The sequence below is a fragment of the Ammospiza caudacuta genome, chromosome 1 (genome assembly GCF_027887145.1).
Source record: "Ammospiza caudacuta isolate bAmmCau1 chromosome 1, bAmmCau1.pri, whole genome shotgun sequence".
Taxonomy (NCBI): domain Eukaryota; kingdom Metazoa; phylum Chordata; class Aves; order Passeriformes; family Passerellidae; genus Ammospiza; species Ammospiza caudacuta.
This window is the reverse complement of record NC_080593.1, coordinates 125674072-125691386: the sequence shown is the minus strand read 5'-3', so window position 1 is coordinate 125691386 and position 17315 is coordinate 125674072. Positions and strand designations below refer to the sequence as shown.

Genomic DNA, 17315 nt, shown 5'->3' with positions numbered 1-17315 from the left:
TATACATTTTATAAACAACACTGTGCCATTCCAAAGTGCAGATAGCTTTAATGTCTTCCAGCATTTTCAAAATTTTGCTTTGAAGTAATGAAGGCCAAAATATTATTTAGCTGTGTCTTGAGGCTCAGAACAATAAGCCAGATAAAATGGAAGGTGCCTTTTTTTTTATTTTTTTCTTTAGACAAAAAGAAAAAAAAAAGAAGCAGGGCAATCAGCTAAGCAGAAATTTTTGTTTGTACAATATGATATAAATGCAATTACAACTTCTTGTAGGGTTGACTCTCAATCTTTGCATTCCAGTAATTAAATGTGTTCCTTGCTTGTTGAGTCATTGCACTGAGCGCAAAACCTATCACAGTTATTTTCACACCACAAATATCAGAAGAATCCATTTAAGAGAAAATATACTGCTGTGAGTGCTGTAGATAGTATCTTTCAAAACTAATCACTCCATATATAGGCTAGAAAACACATTTTATAGGGTCTGAAAACCAAACACATAGAATCATTAATTAGTAAGTTTATATATATGTCTATACATAAAAAGTATATATATATGTGTATATGTATATATATGTTTATATATATGTATGTATATAAAGCTAGATTTGTGTAAGTTTATGGGTTGATTTTGAGCAATTCCCATGTATTTAATGTACTTAACCCAAAGCCAAATATGTGCAACTGCATCTTTATGCTCCACAATCATTCTTACTGGCTGCCATGGCTACCGACTAAATGTCAAAATGCAAAAGACAATGAAAGGAGGCAGTCTGGAAAATCCAATTTACTTCTGGGTTTTGAATGGAATTTTAATTTTGTGGAACATTTTAAAATAAGAATGTCTCATCAGTTTGAATAAAGGCATTTTCTTTACAGGGTTTGCTTTCTGCACACAACTGCAAATGACATATGTAAGTAGATTACTTACAAAGGAAGAATCCCAATCCTTGCAATTATACAATGGGACACATATTACAATTGTGTTAATTAACAGTAGTATTTTAAATTTGAATGCCAGAACAAAATAAGCTCCTAGTGTATAAGTCCTGAGTTTCCATATAAAAGTGTTTGATATTAGATTTTGCCTGTCAACATACCTCATAATTATGGAAGATTTTGCTTTAAACCCAAGGAGGTGTGATAATGGAAACTGTGTTACTGTGATGCTTTATGTTGTATGGCTTAGATCCCCTTTTTCATAACAAAGACTATTGGAATGTAAATATTTTTATACAATTTTAAGTCTACTTAGTGGGGTATATGTGGGTGTAAGGGGCTGTATTTAATTACGAGCTATTACAAAGGATGAAATTTCTGGATTTAGAGAAATGTAATCCCTAATTTAAAACAGTCTCCCTATGTAGGAAGCCTATCAAAGGCATGTGTATCTTTGGAGAAATCCTTTGATTCAAAAAATAATGTCTTCAGGGTTTGAAGGACTTTGAAAGCACTGCACAGAGTAAGCCCAAATGACAGCAATTCCCTCACCAACTACGTTGATACAAAGCCAATTCTGTAAAATTCATCTTTTCACTTGGTGTTTTCTGCTAACAAGTGGGCAGCAGAATGACTAGGAGAAGTATCTTTTGGCAGGTCACCAAATCTAGAAACTGGGGCTAATGTGGAAATCTATTTTTACAAAATGGAAGGGGATAAGATAATTTTCTGTTAGTCTTCTTCACAGTCCAAAAAAAGTACAAATGCCCAAGTGAGGCATCAGATGATGGGATCCTAAACCCATAACTGTCAATGCTGAAGGATGAAGTGTAAGAACCAAAACAGGAATGGATACTGGGGAAGTGACTTATTTTTTTAAAAAGTTTGTAGAAATAAATTCTGCATGTGTAGGCTAGCATAAAAAAATCCCACAAGGGAGAGTTTGTGTTTTGTTTTTTTTTTTTTTCCCTATTTCTTCAATCTTTCTTTTAAACATCCAGGTTTGGAAGACAGAAGCAGCAGAGGTGGGTGTGAATCAGCAGGAGGGGTTGGTTGGGTTCACCTTTGATTGAAGGTTTGGTGCTGTGGAGCTGCACCTGAGGTTCTACATCCAGTCTTGGATCCCCCAATTTCAGAGTGACATGGAGGAATACCTGAAAGTCCAGTGGAGGGCTATCAGGGATGTGGGGAATAACTGGGAAAATAGGTGGCTTAAGGTAGCCACCACACTAAATGAGGTGGTCAAATTCATGAAATGACAGAAACAAACCCTTTCATATGACACACATCTGTAACTCTGTGGCTTTCAGAGTTTTCGATGTGACCTTTACCTAAACAATCTATGCAGTTATTACTACTAATTACCTGATTTATATTTCTGCTATTGTATCCTGCCATGACTTTATGCATACATGCAAACATTTGATTGCTTCCATAATGAAAATAATGATACCTCTCAACAGCATATAAACTCTATCATGGTTGGGCATAAATTATAAATATTATTGAGTATGCTAACCAGAAGATGAATAAAATTAACAAGAAAAAAAAAAAAGAAAGATAAAGAATGATGCCTCTTCTTGGAAATGACACTGATGGTGCAAAGAAATTAGTATATTATTCAGAATTGATTAAATTGGCTGAAAGGGAACATTTGCTGGGATGATATTTTTTATTATTACAATTGATGCTACAATAAAACTAGAACAAGAGATACTGCTTGCAGTGAAGTGACCTGTGTTTTAAGTAGCTTTGCTCTGATTTGCATAATAGAAGCACTTTGATTTTTGAAGATGTAAAATTGATGCATAAATGATTATGATTATGCTATACCAATTTATAGGGACTTTTGGGAATATGACTGTGCCCAATTATTTCCCAGTCTTTCATGACCCACCTCTCTTTTTCATCTTTCTCTTCTCCTTCCTTCTTTTTTACTGTTTTTCAATTTAGTGGTATTTTTCTCATTCCAAAATATTACTGAAAATTTCTAGAGCACCTTTACTCTCTCAGTCTATCTCTCTCTGCAGCTCTCTCTGTCTGAGCCTCTCTATTTTTTCTGCAATACCAGCCTACACTTGCAAGAAAATCTTGATGAATTCAGAGACACTGCTCTGCTATTAAATTAACCACATGAGGAGCTGATCCCTGCAGAGATAATCTACTGATTGTTGTTGTAAGGGTGTTTGTCTCATTTAAAATTAAAAAAAAAAAGAATCCTGCAATAGTGAAATTTTCAGGGCACTGCGCACCAGCATCAACAATCTGCCATTAACAGCAAATCAGAACTTCTTTGCTTTTTAGCCTGTCATTTACAACAGACTTATCAAACTTCCGGAATCGGATTGTCCATCGCATTTTAATATGTTCTAAAAGCAGCAGGAGTTAGATATCCCCAAATGTCAATTTGAAACAGCCTATTCTGTCTTTTTCATTATACAATCTTTTTCCAGTATAAAAAAGAAGTTTTTTTTTCTGAACAATAAAATTCTCCTGCTTTTTTAGTGTAGCTGGCTCTTACATGATTTTAAAAAATAATAAAGGAGAGGTTTTCTCCCAAGTTGATGCTTTGGGAGTTTTAAAGAGGGAAAATAGGCTCATCAGATGTAAACCAACATGAGTCTACTTCACCCACAGATTTCCCCTGGTTTAGTATCTAATTCTGTCCAGGTTGGTGTTCCTGGCCTTTGCACATCTTAGCCATTTAAATGTGCAACACTGTCAGCCATTGCTATTTCCCACCTTATGCTGCTTTGTTTCTCCCACTGCATCAGAAAATCTGTCCTTCCACTGAACATCACATCCTTAAACTATAATTTGGTCTACAGTTTTCTTGGCTGGAAGGCTGCTTCTTCCTGAATTTTGGAGAAGGTTTTAGCTAAAAACATTTCACTATTTCTGTGATGATGACTAGGGAAAAATACATGTGTGTGGGTAAGCCAAGCAAGTGGTTATTGCACTTGTTTGAAAGGTTCCAGTGCTTTGTGCCAGGGAATCATTCTTCATTTGAAAAATTTGTCCAGGCCTGGCCTGGGAATAAGTCAGTGAAATATCAGATTTCAGCCTTAAGCCTTGTCTGAGAGACACAAAACAGCTTTACAGCCAGCTTCTCTCAAGCCACTTTGTGCTGGATTCTGATTCCATGTGGGCGAAGAGTGATGTTGTGGACCACGGGAGCACTGGAAACTGGAAAAAAAAGAGGATAGTTGTATCCTGTGGTCTCAATTCCTCCCCTTCTGACCTCATGGAAGTATGAAGGACTACAAGAATGAAGCAGCTGTGTGAAGAGATGAGAGCTGAATCTGCATTGCGGGAGTAATTGCCAAGAGCAGAAAAATTAAAAAACAAATAAAGAAGGAAAACCAAGCAGGTAAAGTCAGTTAAGGAATAGGATGACTGAAACTGGATCAAGAATGAGGATAACACTTGACTGACTGGATAATGAAACTAGGTTGAGAAAATCAGGGAAAGGCTACCAAGGAAACTGATGAGACTGGAAATCAGTAGGTCATGGGGATGTGGTAGATGGGAAATGGATTAGGATGGTAGATTGTTCACAAGAACATTGGGAGTTTTATCAAATAGAAATTTTCCTAACTGCTATCTCTGACTTTCCCCTACATACAAATTACATTAAGTGACTATAAAAATAGTAGTCACAGTTCAGGGACAGACTGGGGTCCATCTGATATAATGTTCTGTTTCCACGATACTTTTTCTTAATTTTTTTTTTTAAATCTTGGAAATTCAGTTTGTGTAACTACATAGAAGTGCACTAAATATACTTTTGCAACCTTCATATTGTAGATTACCTGTTTGCTTATCTAAATGCCTTCATTTTGCTGCATGGGTTCAGAATTTGTTCTTATTGCAATTTCTACCCTTGACAGACTTGCTACATCTTTGTGCAGAAACCAGGATGCCAGCAGAGATGAGACCTCTAGAGCAGCACTGGCAAACGATGCAAACTGATAATTACCATTTTGCAGAGGACTTGAAAGTACTTATGTCATGTTTATCCCTGTTTTTCAAGCCTCTCACAACAAGAAGATGAAATACTTTACACTGTTAATCAAATGCAGAATGATTCCCTAAGTAAGATATTTCCCTTAATGTTTCACTGTGAAAAAAATAATGGAGGAACTTGAATTGTCAATGCAGCTTAAAAAAATACCTTACTATTACTTTTCTTAAGTCATTATTGATCTTTTACTTGGAAAATGATATTTAGACTTAAAACATCATTTCCCAGTAAAAGTTTTTTGCCTTGAGAACAAGTGGTTTGTTGACAAATATTAAACATTTAGGTTTTTAAATCAGGAATCAGAGTTTCATTCCTACCTACAGCATACAATATTGAAAGTCCCCTAACTGCAGTCTTGACAGCATCAAAAGATATCTGAACATATAGAAAAAATATCAGCTTAGAAATAGCTTTTTGTATTACATCTATGTAAAAAAATCAGCACCTGGAGACAAAGAAGGTATATTCAAGTGATTGATACAAACATGACTTGAGTGACATAAGATACCCTTTCTTTTCACATGAATAAAGTAAGCAACAAATACATCAAAATAGTTAACAGACTAATGAAATGGGTTACAGAAATGAATTTCACTTCCAAAAATGTCTTTGAAAAATTATGGATATTGATGCATTTGCTTTAAGATATCCTAGGTACACGCAACTTCTCTTACAGCTCCATTCAGGTAACTGGAGGATTTGCAGTACAAAAATACCTGTAAACCAAAAAAGGTAATTTCTGCTGCAATTCCATATAGCAATGTTGCTAAAAACACTTTGTGCATCGTTGACATGGCTGTGGTCTCCACAATCTTTTGAAAAAGAAAAATAATAGACATGATTTCATTAGTCACTTCAGGGAGCTCCACCAATGAAATGACATGTAGAGTCATCCTACTAGAAATCAGAGGATGAATTTAAACATGTATATATCAGAAATCTTAGTCCAAAAGGACAATTTGTGTTTTCAGCAATTTTGAAAGCATCAAGATCAAAAGTTTTAGCTACTTAGAGATAAGTGAATATATTTAAATGTAGATACTTCATCTACCTTCCAGCAGCGTATACCTTAGCTTAGGGAAAATTCTGAATTTGTAGAACTCTGTGCCTTCAGTAGCATAAAATACACACATTGTTATTTTTTCTTTCCCTAAGAAATTCCCTAAGGATTATAGAAAAGTACCTCAATAGCACAGAATGCTAATACAGCTTTAGCAGGTAAGTTGCTCTGCTTCTTAATCTGATCAGTATGGATTTTGGCACTTCTATAATGTCAGAGCATGGTTACACATTTTCATGCAGTATGGAACATAACCTCACATCCCAGCTCTGAGGTAAGTACCCAAGATTATCCCCATCTTAAAGAGGAGAAAGTCAGGTCATAAAATGATTAACCTACAAATCCAATAAAGCAACTAGGTGCCTAAAATGATGCTTAAGAGAACTCAGGTTTCTAAATCAAGGATCTGGAACCCAGAGATTCCTGCACAGATGAGGAGAGGTCATGAGAATACAGAAAACCACAATTTGTGCTCTTTAAATTGGTGTGCATTGTAGGGTGCTGAACTTTGGACAAGCAAGGATAGCTCAGACTTGAAATGTTTAAGCCACTAACATTGGGAATTGTGTGTTCCTCCAGCTCACAGCCAGTCCTCTGAAGAAATCTGTGTAGCTTGTTTCCTGGGAGTGTGGGGCACACATAGGTAGCACAGGGCTCATCATAAACACAGGAACAAGCCACAGTTTTCTTTTAAAATGTATCTGAGAAGGAATGCTGCTGGCTGTCTTACTCCTGCCCATTGGAGCAACTGCCTACAGTGACATCTTTGACTGGAAAATGCCAGAGCTGGGGTCAAACTCCCAAAATTTCCACTCAAGCCAAAGCATCCTGTCACCCAAAGGAACTCAGGTTCTATTTGCTGCTTCCACAACGGTTTCTATTTTGCCATATATGCAAAATCCAGTGATGCCCCTGGGATCCCAGCTCCTAGGTGTAGGTCATCCTCCCTCCTGTGTGCTCCCTTTTCCTCTCTTTAGCATGATGTTCTTCCCATGGGAGAGTGGAAAGAAGACGCAGCTGGTGGCTCTGGTATTCTGTGGGGCAGGAGGACACACAGGGACAAGGGCCACCACACCCCAGCAGCACAGCTGGAGGCCACCCACCAGCTGTTTGGCTCAGGAGCAGGAGGGCACCCATTGCCACACCTTCTCCACTCCCCACAATGGAAGAGACCGAGCCAGGGCTTCCCTAAGACTGTGTGTGAGGAGTCCAAGGGACAGTGGAAGTCTCACCATTCCTCCTGACATTTTCCTCTGGGCCACCAAAATATGAGTACATTTACTCTGGGCAGACCTTGATCATAGCCAGAGGTGCTGACCTCTCCCTGTTGCTGTGGGACAGCCATGCCTGTATCTCACTACTAACCCTATCCTCAGTCACCTCTCCAAACTACTGCTTGGGGCAAGATTGGTGAAAAACTCCTAATAATCCTGTTTTGTAGTAGTGTCTGTGAAGGATCACAATTTCACAAAATAACTGCTACAACAGTGATAGGTTTTGTGCTTTAGAATGAATGCATAAATCATAATTTATTTATGAACTGCTTGGATTGAAAGCTATAGCTCAGAAAAATAACATTTCTGAATATATTCAGCAAAGCCTAATATTTTGTGCAGATGCGGTCCAATTTAACTGCACATCCTGGCAGAAATAGCTTAAATTTACTTCAGTGGTTAAATTATGTATTAGAAGACAGGAAAAAGAAAAACATAAGTGGAAGAGAAAATGAAATAATTTCAGATCAGCTTTGTATGCTGGTATTTGTCAGACACATGATGTCATAAGTATTTAGTTCCCAGGAGCCAGCATTTATGCATCAGTCCATTTTTTTTTGACTCAGGATGCGGGTCCACGTGGATTGAGGTCTCCAAAGCCATTTTTGTCCATGTTTGAAAAGTTCTGAGCAACTAGAGGGACAGGTACTGTCTGCACTGCAGTCACGGTACCCAGCACCTTGCAGGACTGAGATACCTGTCCCCGGTGGAACTGGGGACCCGCCCTTCCGAGTGAGAGCAACAGTCCTTTTAATGGGAATGAAAACCAACACCACCTCAGACTGTATCCATGGAATAGTGTGAGGGTTGTGTGCAGCCTAGAAAGGACTGTGAATAGCAGCCATTCCTCCAAATCAGCTGCCAGTCTCCGTGTCCCCATGGACTAAAGAGCAGCTGGTTGTGCTGGGGCCAGTGGCTGTACTGCACTCCATTGGCTCCAGTGAGGCAAGACTCATTTCAAAGTTGGTTCATCTATCATCCATTTTATGGATAAATGCTGAAGAAGGCATGTTCTCTACAAGCCAACTGAGGATGGCAATACTTTTTTGGCTTTAAAGGTGACTTGTATGGAGAACTGACAGTGGATTTTTTTGCAGGTTGTTGCTGCAGAGGTAAGCAAGCACTGCTGCTTCATGGTGTTCCATTTGCTCCTCCTCTTGGGCAGAGCGACCAAAAGTGCCAGGATAAAGGATTTTGAAGCCTAATACCCTAAGTTGAAAGACAAATTTACATTCTCTCTCTTTGCCTCTGGTCACAGGGCCAGGTGCCACCTTCAGTCCCTTATCTTCAGCTTTTTTTGCTGTACCAGCTTTAGCAAAGCTTTTAGTGAGTCACTATACCAATTATGTGGTGTGACACCATTTTTGGATGCCTACTTTAGGACTCCTAATGTTTGTTATTTTTCAGAAGTGCTGAGCATCTCTTTGCCTGTTTTGTCTGTGAATTATTATAGTAGTTAAATTAGACCTACATGAAAATGCTGCACAGGTCAAGTATTGCCCATACTGATCTGTCATGGGAACCTTCTGCTCTCTGTGTTTTAGACTACAAAAAAATGCTCACTTCTCTCTGCAGCAATTAGGAGAATCAATATAGTCTTTGAAGGCTAAAACACTACCTAAATATATTGCTGGATGTGAGTGCCCCACCTCTTTTTTGCAATGAGGTTTTTTTTTTTCTCAAATGAATGCTATTAATTTGAAAATGGAGAATTCTTTTCTAAAGAAATTAATGCGTCACCTGAGAGAAATCTAACCATAAGGTTAGATTACACAGTATATATAATAAAAAATCAGTGTGCAAAATGTGATATAGAGAAATGTACTATTGTTGAACAAGTACCAATAGTAAAAAATTTCCAGTCTTAAATAAAAAATTAAAGAAAATTCAAATTCACAAAATCTATGTGAATGAATTACAGGATTACATTATTAAACAGGGAAGTTTTTAGCCTAACTAGAGCTTATATTGGGACAAAGAGGTGATGGTAATGGAGGTGGAGGTGAGAGAACATTTTGGAAGTCTTCAAGCTGCTGAAGTTTATTTTTATTTCCTCGGTGTGTTATGGGTTATATTCCATAAGAAAATGGAATAGATGAAGTTCCATCCCTCCTGCCTGTACACCTCAGGGTAAGTAAAGAACTGCTATGAGGCAATATAAATCCTAAGCCATATGGACTCTTTTTAAAATTATTCCTGTCTTAATTCTCAATAGTAGGAAGAGTAATCAAGTCTTTAAAAACCAAGAAAAGAATATGAATAGGTGTTAACCTCAGTTCTTTAGTAAATTTTACCAACATTTTTATATTAGCTCAGTAATAAAAGTTCACAGAAAAAAAAAAAAAACCCAACTGAAATGCTACCACTTCAGTTTCCTTATCACACCAAAATTATATTAGGGAAACATTTTTTTCACCCAGAGAGTTGTTGGGCACTGGAACAGGCTCCACAGGGAAGTGGTCCCAGCATCAGCCTGACAGAGTTCAATAAATGTTTGCACAGTGCTCTTGGGCACACGGTGTGAGTCTGGGGGGTGGTTCTGGGCAGGGCCAGGAGTTGGACTCAGTGACCCTGATGGGTGTCTTCCAACCCAGCATATTCTGTGATGTCTTCTCCTAGTTCTTAAAAAAATTTGAAACAGTGGTATCTCAGCCAAATTACATTTCTGCCAAAATTATGATACAATAAATAACTTTCTGTTACTTGCCTATGTTCATTCTTCTCTTAAAGCAACTTCCTATTTACAGACATGTAATTCTGTGGCAGTTGGAAATAATTCAGAGCTGATGTATATTCATTTATTTATAAAAGCGGAAGGTTAAAACCTTCAGCTAAAAACTGAATAATATGGAAAGAAGCGTGTTCAGTCCAAATTCAGCCTGGCACTTAGCCATATGTTGTTTAACTTGAAGCTTGTCATTGCCATTCATATTCAGATGACTACTCATGTGCAATTGTTGACAATCAAGCAATTGTTTAAGTGTAGCGGCAGACTACAGGCAGAACTCTTACCCCTTTGCAGTACAAAAAGGCCACTTATTAAAATAATGGAAGCAGTCAAAATCAACAACCACACACTTCTTTATGACTTCATATGTATGTTACATACCAGATAAACTAATAATGCCGTACTCAACAGAAAAACTCAGCAGTGGCTTTGCATCCATCAAGGTAAGTATCAAGGTCTGAGCTTATAACTAAAATGCAAATGACAGAGCAGAACAGCAGCTCTGAAGTACTTCTACAATGGTTCAATCAGCCTCACTCAGATATTTTATATCTGACAATTTATTATTTGTTATGTCTGAGAAAGAGGGAGCATGGCGCTGCCTCAATTCCTGTATCCTCATAATCCCACCCATTCATCACCTTACAGGGTTCCTGACTATCTCAAAAGGAGTTGACATTAAAACACTTTCATAACACACTATTAACACATACCCCGCGTATTTATGTTAAATAACTTCCTATAAAATAAACTAGAACCATAATCGGGACTGAGATTTTCTATACGATGGCTGTCTGAAGATGTTAGAACAATAAATAGTCTTTAAATAAAACATCACAACAAAACAATGAAATAATGATTTCAAACACTTTTTCAGTTCCAATGGCATCACACACTGCTTCACCTCCACACTGCCATCAATGTACTTTACACTAAGTAAGTTTATCAAACCAGATATGTGGCCTGATTGGTCTGTAGTGACCTGATTGTGGGCCATAAATCAGGGCAAAGGCCCTGATTTATGTAACACACCACCTGTTTGCTTGGGAGCTTAAGGTGTGAAGGAGTCCCTCTATCTAATACACAATTAAGATGGTGTCAGGGGGAGGACGAAGTTTAGAGCCCTCAGAATTTCTGTACAGCAGTGTTACATGGAATTTCAAGAAAAGACACGCTTAAAAAAAAACCCAAAGATGCTTGTGTGGCATGTATCATTCATATACTATGTAAACTAAACAGAAAGAAGAATCTTGTGAGCATTCAGAGTGTAATGATCTCCAGAAGTTCTTGCAGCTGTTGAAACTCCTACATAAGTAAAAGGAGCTTTCCCTGAAAACCTTTTATTTTACACAGCTTAATAGAAATTTAGGCTTAATTTTGCTTTCTATTGCAGAATATGAACACAGGCTTGTTCAAGGTGTTTTGCATCTGCCTAACCTGAGTTATGTGAAGAGTTCTGTCCAAAGCCAGTAGGACTATTCACATGCTCAGACACCTGATTAAGTGCCTTGCTGGACCAGGGCCAGAAACATAATAGTGGGCTGGTTTAAGCTGATTAGAAATGTTTTGCTGGCTCTAGTGGTAGCAGGACCTAGCCTTTATTGCCGCTTTGCAAAATCTGGTGCTCAACAGGAAAAAAAATCAGAACTCTGTAGTTCTTTCAGTGTTCTACTGGGTAAAGTTTGAGTACAGGAACAAATGCAGCTCATTTAGCCCTAACTGGAAATGTGCATTACTGAGAATGGATCTATTTTTCCACATGAAAATAAAATTTCTTGCTTTGTTGTAACTCTTGAAATAAAGTGGTTTATTCTAATAGGCTGTCTAGACAAATGTTGTCTATGTATAACGATAACAAGGAAGAATATAGTTTAAAGAAAGAAATGGTGAGGAGAATCCTTTAAGCTTTGTGAGTTTAAAGATAGGAGATGCTTTTAATAAAGTAACTTTAATTTTATAATTGAATGTTGTTGTAAATAGTATTTTTGGAAACTGGAGCTAGGGGGCTGCATGGCTTTTTATAGCTGGTATAGGTGGCTCGTTAACGAGGGATTAATAGACAAAGTGGCGCCACACAGTCCCTCTGTCTCTGGGTAAACCTAATGATTCCTGGCATCACCCTTGCCGTAGAAATCTTTATATTTGTGTGATGAGAGACCATTAACACCAGGCTGAGGAGCCCTTCCTTCCCTTGTGACAGAATTCCTAACAGGCCTTCTGCAGCGCTAAGTCCCCGGCCGAGCACAAATTATCAATACTGATTACGGGATTGCTGCAGTGGGGAGGGGACGGCGTGCTCGGCACTGCAGGGCTGGCCAGGCTCCCGCAGCCCTCACGTCCCTGCTCTGTTTGCATCTACAGCTGTCTCATGCCTGGCTCCCAAGGGTGCCACAGCCGGGTTAGAATGCTTTCAATGCACAGCAATTGTTCCTTAGGAGCGGAACATCAGCATTCAGATAAACGCTTTGGGGTAATGCATCGGGTTCAGCCGGTGCCAGGAGGGTTTGCTGTAACTTCGTGCAATGCGATGAACAGCGGTAACAAGAATCTGCACAAATGGAAATTTGAACTGGATTTGCTTCTTGGAGAGGACACTAATCGTGTTGGGAGCACTTCATCTTTATTTTGTGGGATTTGCGTGTGCATGACATTAATGGTGAATGATTGTGAAAACTTGAATTTGAATGCGTCAAATGCAGGTCCAGCCTCTTTCCTCCTCAAAAAGAAAAAAGAAAAAAAAAAAAAAAACCTAAATCCAAAAAACCCCCCACACCAACAAAAAAAAAACCGTAAGGCGCGTTAGGGTCTGGACGCTTTCAGCAGTCCGACCCCACGACTGTTCTCCCTCTCCTTCTTCCACACCCTCACTGGGATTTTTTCTTCCACCCTACCCAGCAGCCTCCCTCGAACAAAGGGGCCAGTGCCGGGCTACCGCCCCTCGCTCCCGCCAGGAGCAGCAGGAGCAGCAGGGACCGGGCGGGCAGGCGCTCCCCGAGAGCCGAGAGCCCCGCGGGGCCGGGCAGGGCGGAGGGGCCGCGCCCCGCGGGGCCGCTCCCGGGACGGGCAGGGGCCGGGGCGCCGCGGCGGCGGCAGGGCGCGGCTCCTGCGGGGGACGGAGGGAGGGAGGGGGATGGATGCTCTCCGCGCCGCTGCGAAACGCGAGGTAACAGCAGCCCCGCCGGCTGCCCCCGGGAGAGAGCGCAGGGCGGGCGCTGCTGGCGCACACCGGCTCTCCGTGATGCAGTGACCTACTTCACCGGCCCCCGCCCCCCGGCGGACTGCAGGTGCGGGCAGCGCCGGGGCAGCGCCGAGCGCGGCTCCCCCTCGCCCCCGCCCGCAGCTCCGCGGTGCCGTGCGGGGCCGGGCCGGGCTGGGCGCGGCCGGCCGCAGTGCGCGCCTGGCGGGGTCCGCCCCGCCGCAGCCCCCCCGCCCCGCACCGCACCGCACCGCACCGCGGCCCGCCGGCCCGGCCCGGCCCCGCCCGCAGCCCCCGAGCCGCGCCGAGCCCCTTCGGGCGGCGGTGCCGCTCCCCCGTTCTTCTTTTCTTCTCCCCACCCGGTTTCAGAGGTAGAGGGGAGCGCTGACTCCGGCCGGCGGGGATGGGTGGAGGCACATTGACTGCAGGGATAACTTTACCGTTCGTTTTTATTTTTTTTTCTTTCTTTCTTTCTTTCTTTATATATATATATATATATATATATATATATATATATATATATATACACACACACGCACACATATATAGTATCTATCTATATCTGTGTTATATATATGCATATATATATATATATATATAATATCTATTAACCTTTAAAATAATGAAAACCGTTTCAAAATTTTGCCATGCTCATATGCCGACCTCACCCATTGCTATATAATTAATCTGATCTCTGGTTAGGTACTAAAACGTTAAAACATCCCCATGTCCCACCCACCCTCTCCTTTTTTCTCTGATCAATGAAATAAAAAATACGTTCCGTGTTCTCTTGATTTTTTTTTTCCTAAACTTTTGGGCAAGCGAGAAGAACACCCAGGGTAGGTAGCAGACCTAGGAGACAGCAGCCTTAGTGTTGGCTGAAGGAAAAGAGAGGCGTTTTCTTACCCATTGCTGTTTTAGCCATGCTGGGATGTGCAGCTCTCAGAGGCGGAGAAGGCAAAGGGGTCCAGCTACAGCAGTGGAGAGAGGGAGAGAAGACTGAATAAGGCACTGAGTCAGCAGAGTGGGGCTGTGCAAGAGAAGGAGCAAGAGGCAGGAGCACATGAATAATTATCACTCCTCCACCCAAGCAGATTGGCTCGAGAGGTCCCCTGACATGACTCCTGCAGAGCCAGAATCTCCGGGCATTAAATATTGATCCACCAATGGTGCTGGAGTACAAAGTGCCAGAATGCAGTTTGAAATGGAAATCAGTCCTTGGATGCTTCTCCCCCCTCGGTCTGGTGTTAATAGTACATTCCATGTCAAATGTTTTATGTCTTACATGAAAAAAGCCTATTGGTGTTGAGGGCTCTGCTGTTGCTACCTGTAAAACATGCACAAATTCATTTTAACATATTTCATTCCAAAGATACAACAAGAAGAGGGACCATTGCAAGGGATTTCCTAGACCATTTCAGTAAAACAGCTGCTCAGATTATTTTTGCCTCCTGCAAGGGTACACAGTTATCCTATGCAATTGTTTTATACTGAATGTTTCTGCATTTTAGTACCTTTTTGATTGTTTTACTGTCCCCAGAACTAACCTTGGTAATATCAAACTTTTCTTAACCTTGGGAAATGGCAGATGGACCTGCTTACCCTCTCAAAGGGCTCTGGAAATCCCAGAACAGGATAAATGTGGACAGAAGTCAGTAACTACTTCCCTGACGCACTATGGTAAGAGTCACTGGGAAGATGTGATTGATTCCCTTGATAAAGTGTGCAGGATGGGATCTCATGTGGTCATTACATGAAAGGGGATGGACACGTTATAATAATTCCCTACACTAATTTTAAGAATTCTCTATCCCTGGCAAGAGGAAAGCCAGTGACATAACTGGCAGTCACTAAATAAATGTGGTAGAGGTTAATTGAAACATTGCTAGAAACAGGGCAGTGGTGGGACCTGTTTGTACACCTTGTAGGCCTGGGAGCAGTTGCTGGCCTAGAGGAGACAGTATCCAAGACCTTGGCACAAAGAGAGGGATGCTCCACCTTTGCCTTCTCATCTCACTGTCCAGCTGGAGCTCATTTGCGTCTCTCAGGGGATAACCAGCCTTATTGTTAAGAGCTTTCAGGGATACCAGACTCCCACGCTGCTTCCAGACAGACAGGGCCCTGGGCAAATTTTCAGCTTGCAATTTGGAGTATGCTCCTTGTAGATGTGTTTCCTGGGTGTGTATGGGTGGGTGGGAAAAGCAGGGCATTGGCACCGTTGTTCTTCCTTGTGTGGGGCTGTTTGCAGCTGCACAGCCCACACTGCATGCCATCCCTAGCTGTGATGCTCTCACTTTGTGTCTGCTTCCCTAGAACTGGTCACTCACAATTATGCTTCTCAAGCTTCCTTGAAGTCAGTGAAGAGCATCTTTGAGTGAAGCATCACTCAGAGCATGGGCATAAGGCTAGGTTTGTCTTTGAGACAGTGATGACGATGCTAAAAACTAAACTAGGTTTTTTCTTTAAATGAGATTAGTGAAGTCTATAAGTGAGTCTGGGGAGAGAAACATCCCCATTCTCAGACACCAGCATGTGAGCTGAGGCAAGGCAGACACCGTGACGGCTCCCTGCTGAGGTGCAGGCAGAGGGGATGAGAACAGGTGTATCGGGATGCAAGGCATGGGGATGAGGACAGGTGTATCGGGATGCAAGGCATGGGGATGAGGACAGGTGTATCGGGATGCAAGGCATGGGGATGAGGACAGGTGTATCGGGATGCAAGGCATGGGGATGAGGACAGGTGCATTGGGATGCAAGGCTCAGGGGATGGGAACAGCTGTATTGGGATGCAAGGCATGGGGATGAGGACAGGTGTATCGGGATGCAAGGCACAGGGGATGAGGACAGGTGTATCGGGATGCAAGGCACAGGGGATGAGGACAGGTGCATTGGGATGCAAGGCTCAGGGGATGGGAACAGCTGTATTGGGATGCAAGGCTCAGGGGATGGGAACAGCTGTATTGGGATGCAAGGCCGACCCACCCTCCTGAGAGGCCCTGCCCGTGGGAAGGTGGCCCCGGGACCCGGGGGCTTTCTCGGGTGTGTCACTGCTGCGCCCTCGGTTCTGTGGCTGCGTCGGGGCCTTGGTGAGCAGGGGACAAGATTGCGACTGGATGTCTGTGGTGAAAGGAGCTTATTCCCGAGAGGAAACGGTGAGCACCGGCGCAGTGCTACGCACACAAGGGCGGCCTCGCCCCGGCCGCGGGACCCGCCGAGGCTCCCGGGCCCGAGCAGAGTGGTCCAGGGCCGGGCAGGGGTGGTTCGTGCCCGGGCAGGGGTGGTTCAGTGCCGGGGCAGGGGTGGTTCAGGGCTGGGCAGGGGTGGTCCAGGGCTGGGCAGGGGTGGTTCAGTGCCCGGGCAGGGGTGGTTCAGGGTTGGGCAGGGGTGGTCCAGGGCTGGGCAGGGGTGGTTCAGTGCCCGGGCAGGGGTGGTTCAGGGCTGGGCAGGGGTGGTCCGTGCCCGGGCAGGGGTGGTTCAGTGCCGGGGCAGGGGTGGTTCAGTGCCGGGGCAGGGGTGGTCTCTGCCGGGCGGGGCGGGCCGAGGGTGCCCGGGCGCTCTCCGTGGTGCTGGAGGCGGCGGCGCTCCCGAGCGGGGCGCGATGGGGCACGGGCGGGCACGGTGGGGCCGGGAGGGTCGGAGGGGCCAGAGACAGACAGGCCGTGGGGCAGGGACGGACGAGGAGGGGGCAGGCAGGGATCGCTGCGGCTGACCCCGGCCCCGGGGAGCGCTGAGGGTCCGGCTGCCGGCCCCGCCGCTCCCCGTCGCCCTGATGCCTTCCCAGCACCGGCGCTCGGCTCGGCCCGGTTCGGCCCGGCTCGGCTGCCCGGGAGGGACGTGACACCGGCGCTGCGCTGACACAGAACATTTCTGCTCCTCGGCTCCCCATCCCCCGCCCGGCACGCCCAGCAGGCAGCGGACCCGCCCCGGCGTCTGCCTCTTCTATTCGGTTGCTTTTCCTGTTCTCCGAGCTCAAGCAGCAGCACGGGCGGCCGGCAGGGCGGGAAGGCTCCCCCGCCCTGGCGGGACCTCGCTCACTCGCTTCCCGCTTCCCGGCTGCCGCCGCAGTGGCCGCAGCGCTGCCCCGCTCCCTTCCC

At 43.5% G+C, this 17315-nt stretch overlaps 1 protein-coding gene across 1 annotated transcript in view; it reads right to left on the bottom strand.

Moving 5' to 3' along the window:
* Positions 1 to 14307, bottom strand: part of STMN2 (stathmin 2) — a 39823-nt gene extending 25516 nt beyond the window's left edge. Inside the window, exon 1 of the mRNA XM_058807442.1 lies at positions 14128 to 14307. Within this exon, the coding sequence (XP_058663425.1) occupies positions 14128 to 14146 (19 nt within the window). The 5' untranslated portion in view covers positions 14147 to 14307. The remainder of the gene's footprint in view (positions 1 to 14127) is intronic.
* Positions 14308 to 17315: the final 3008 nt, after the last annotated feature.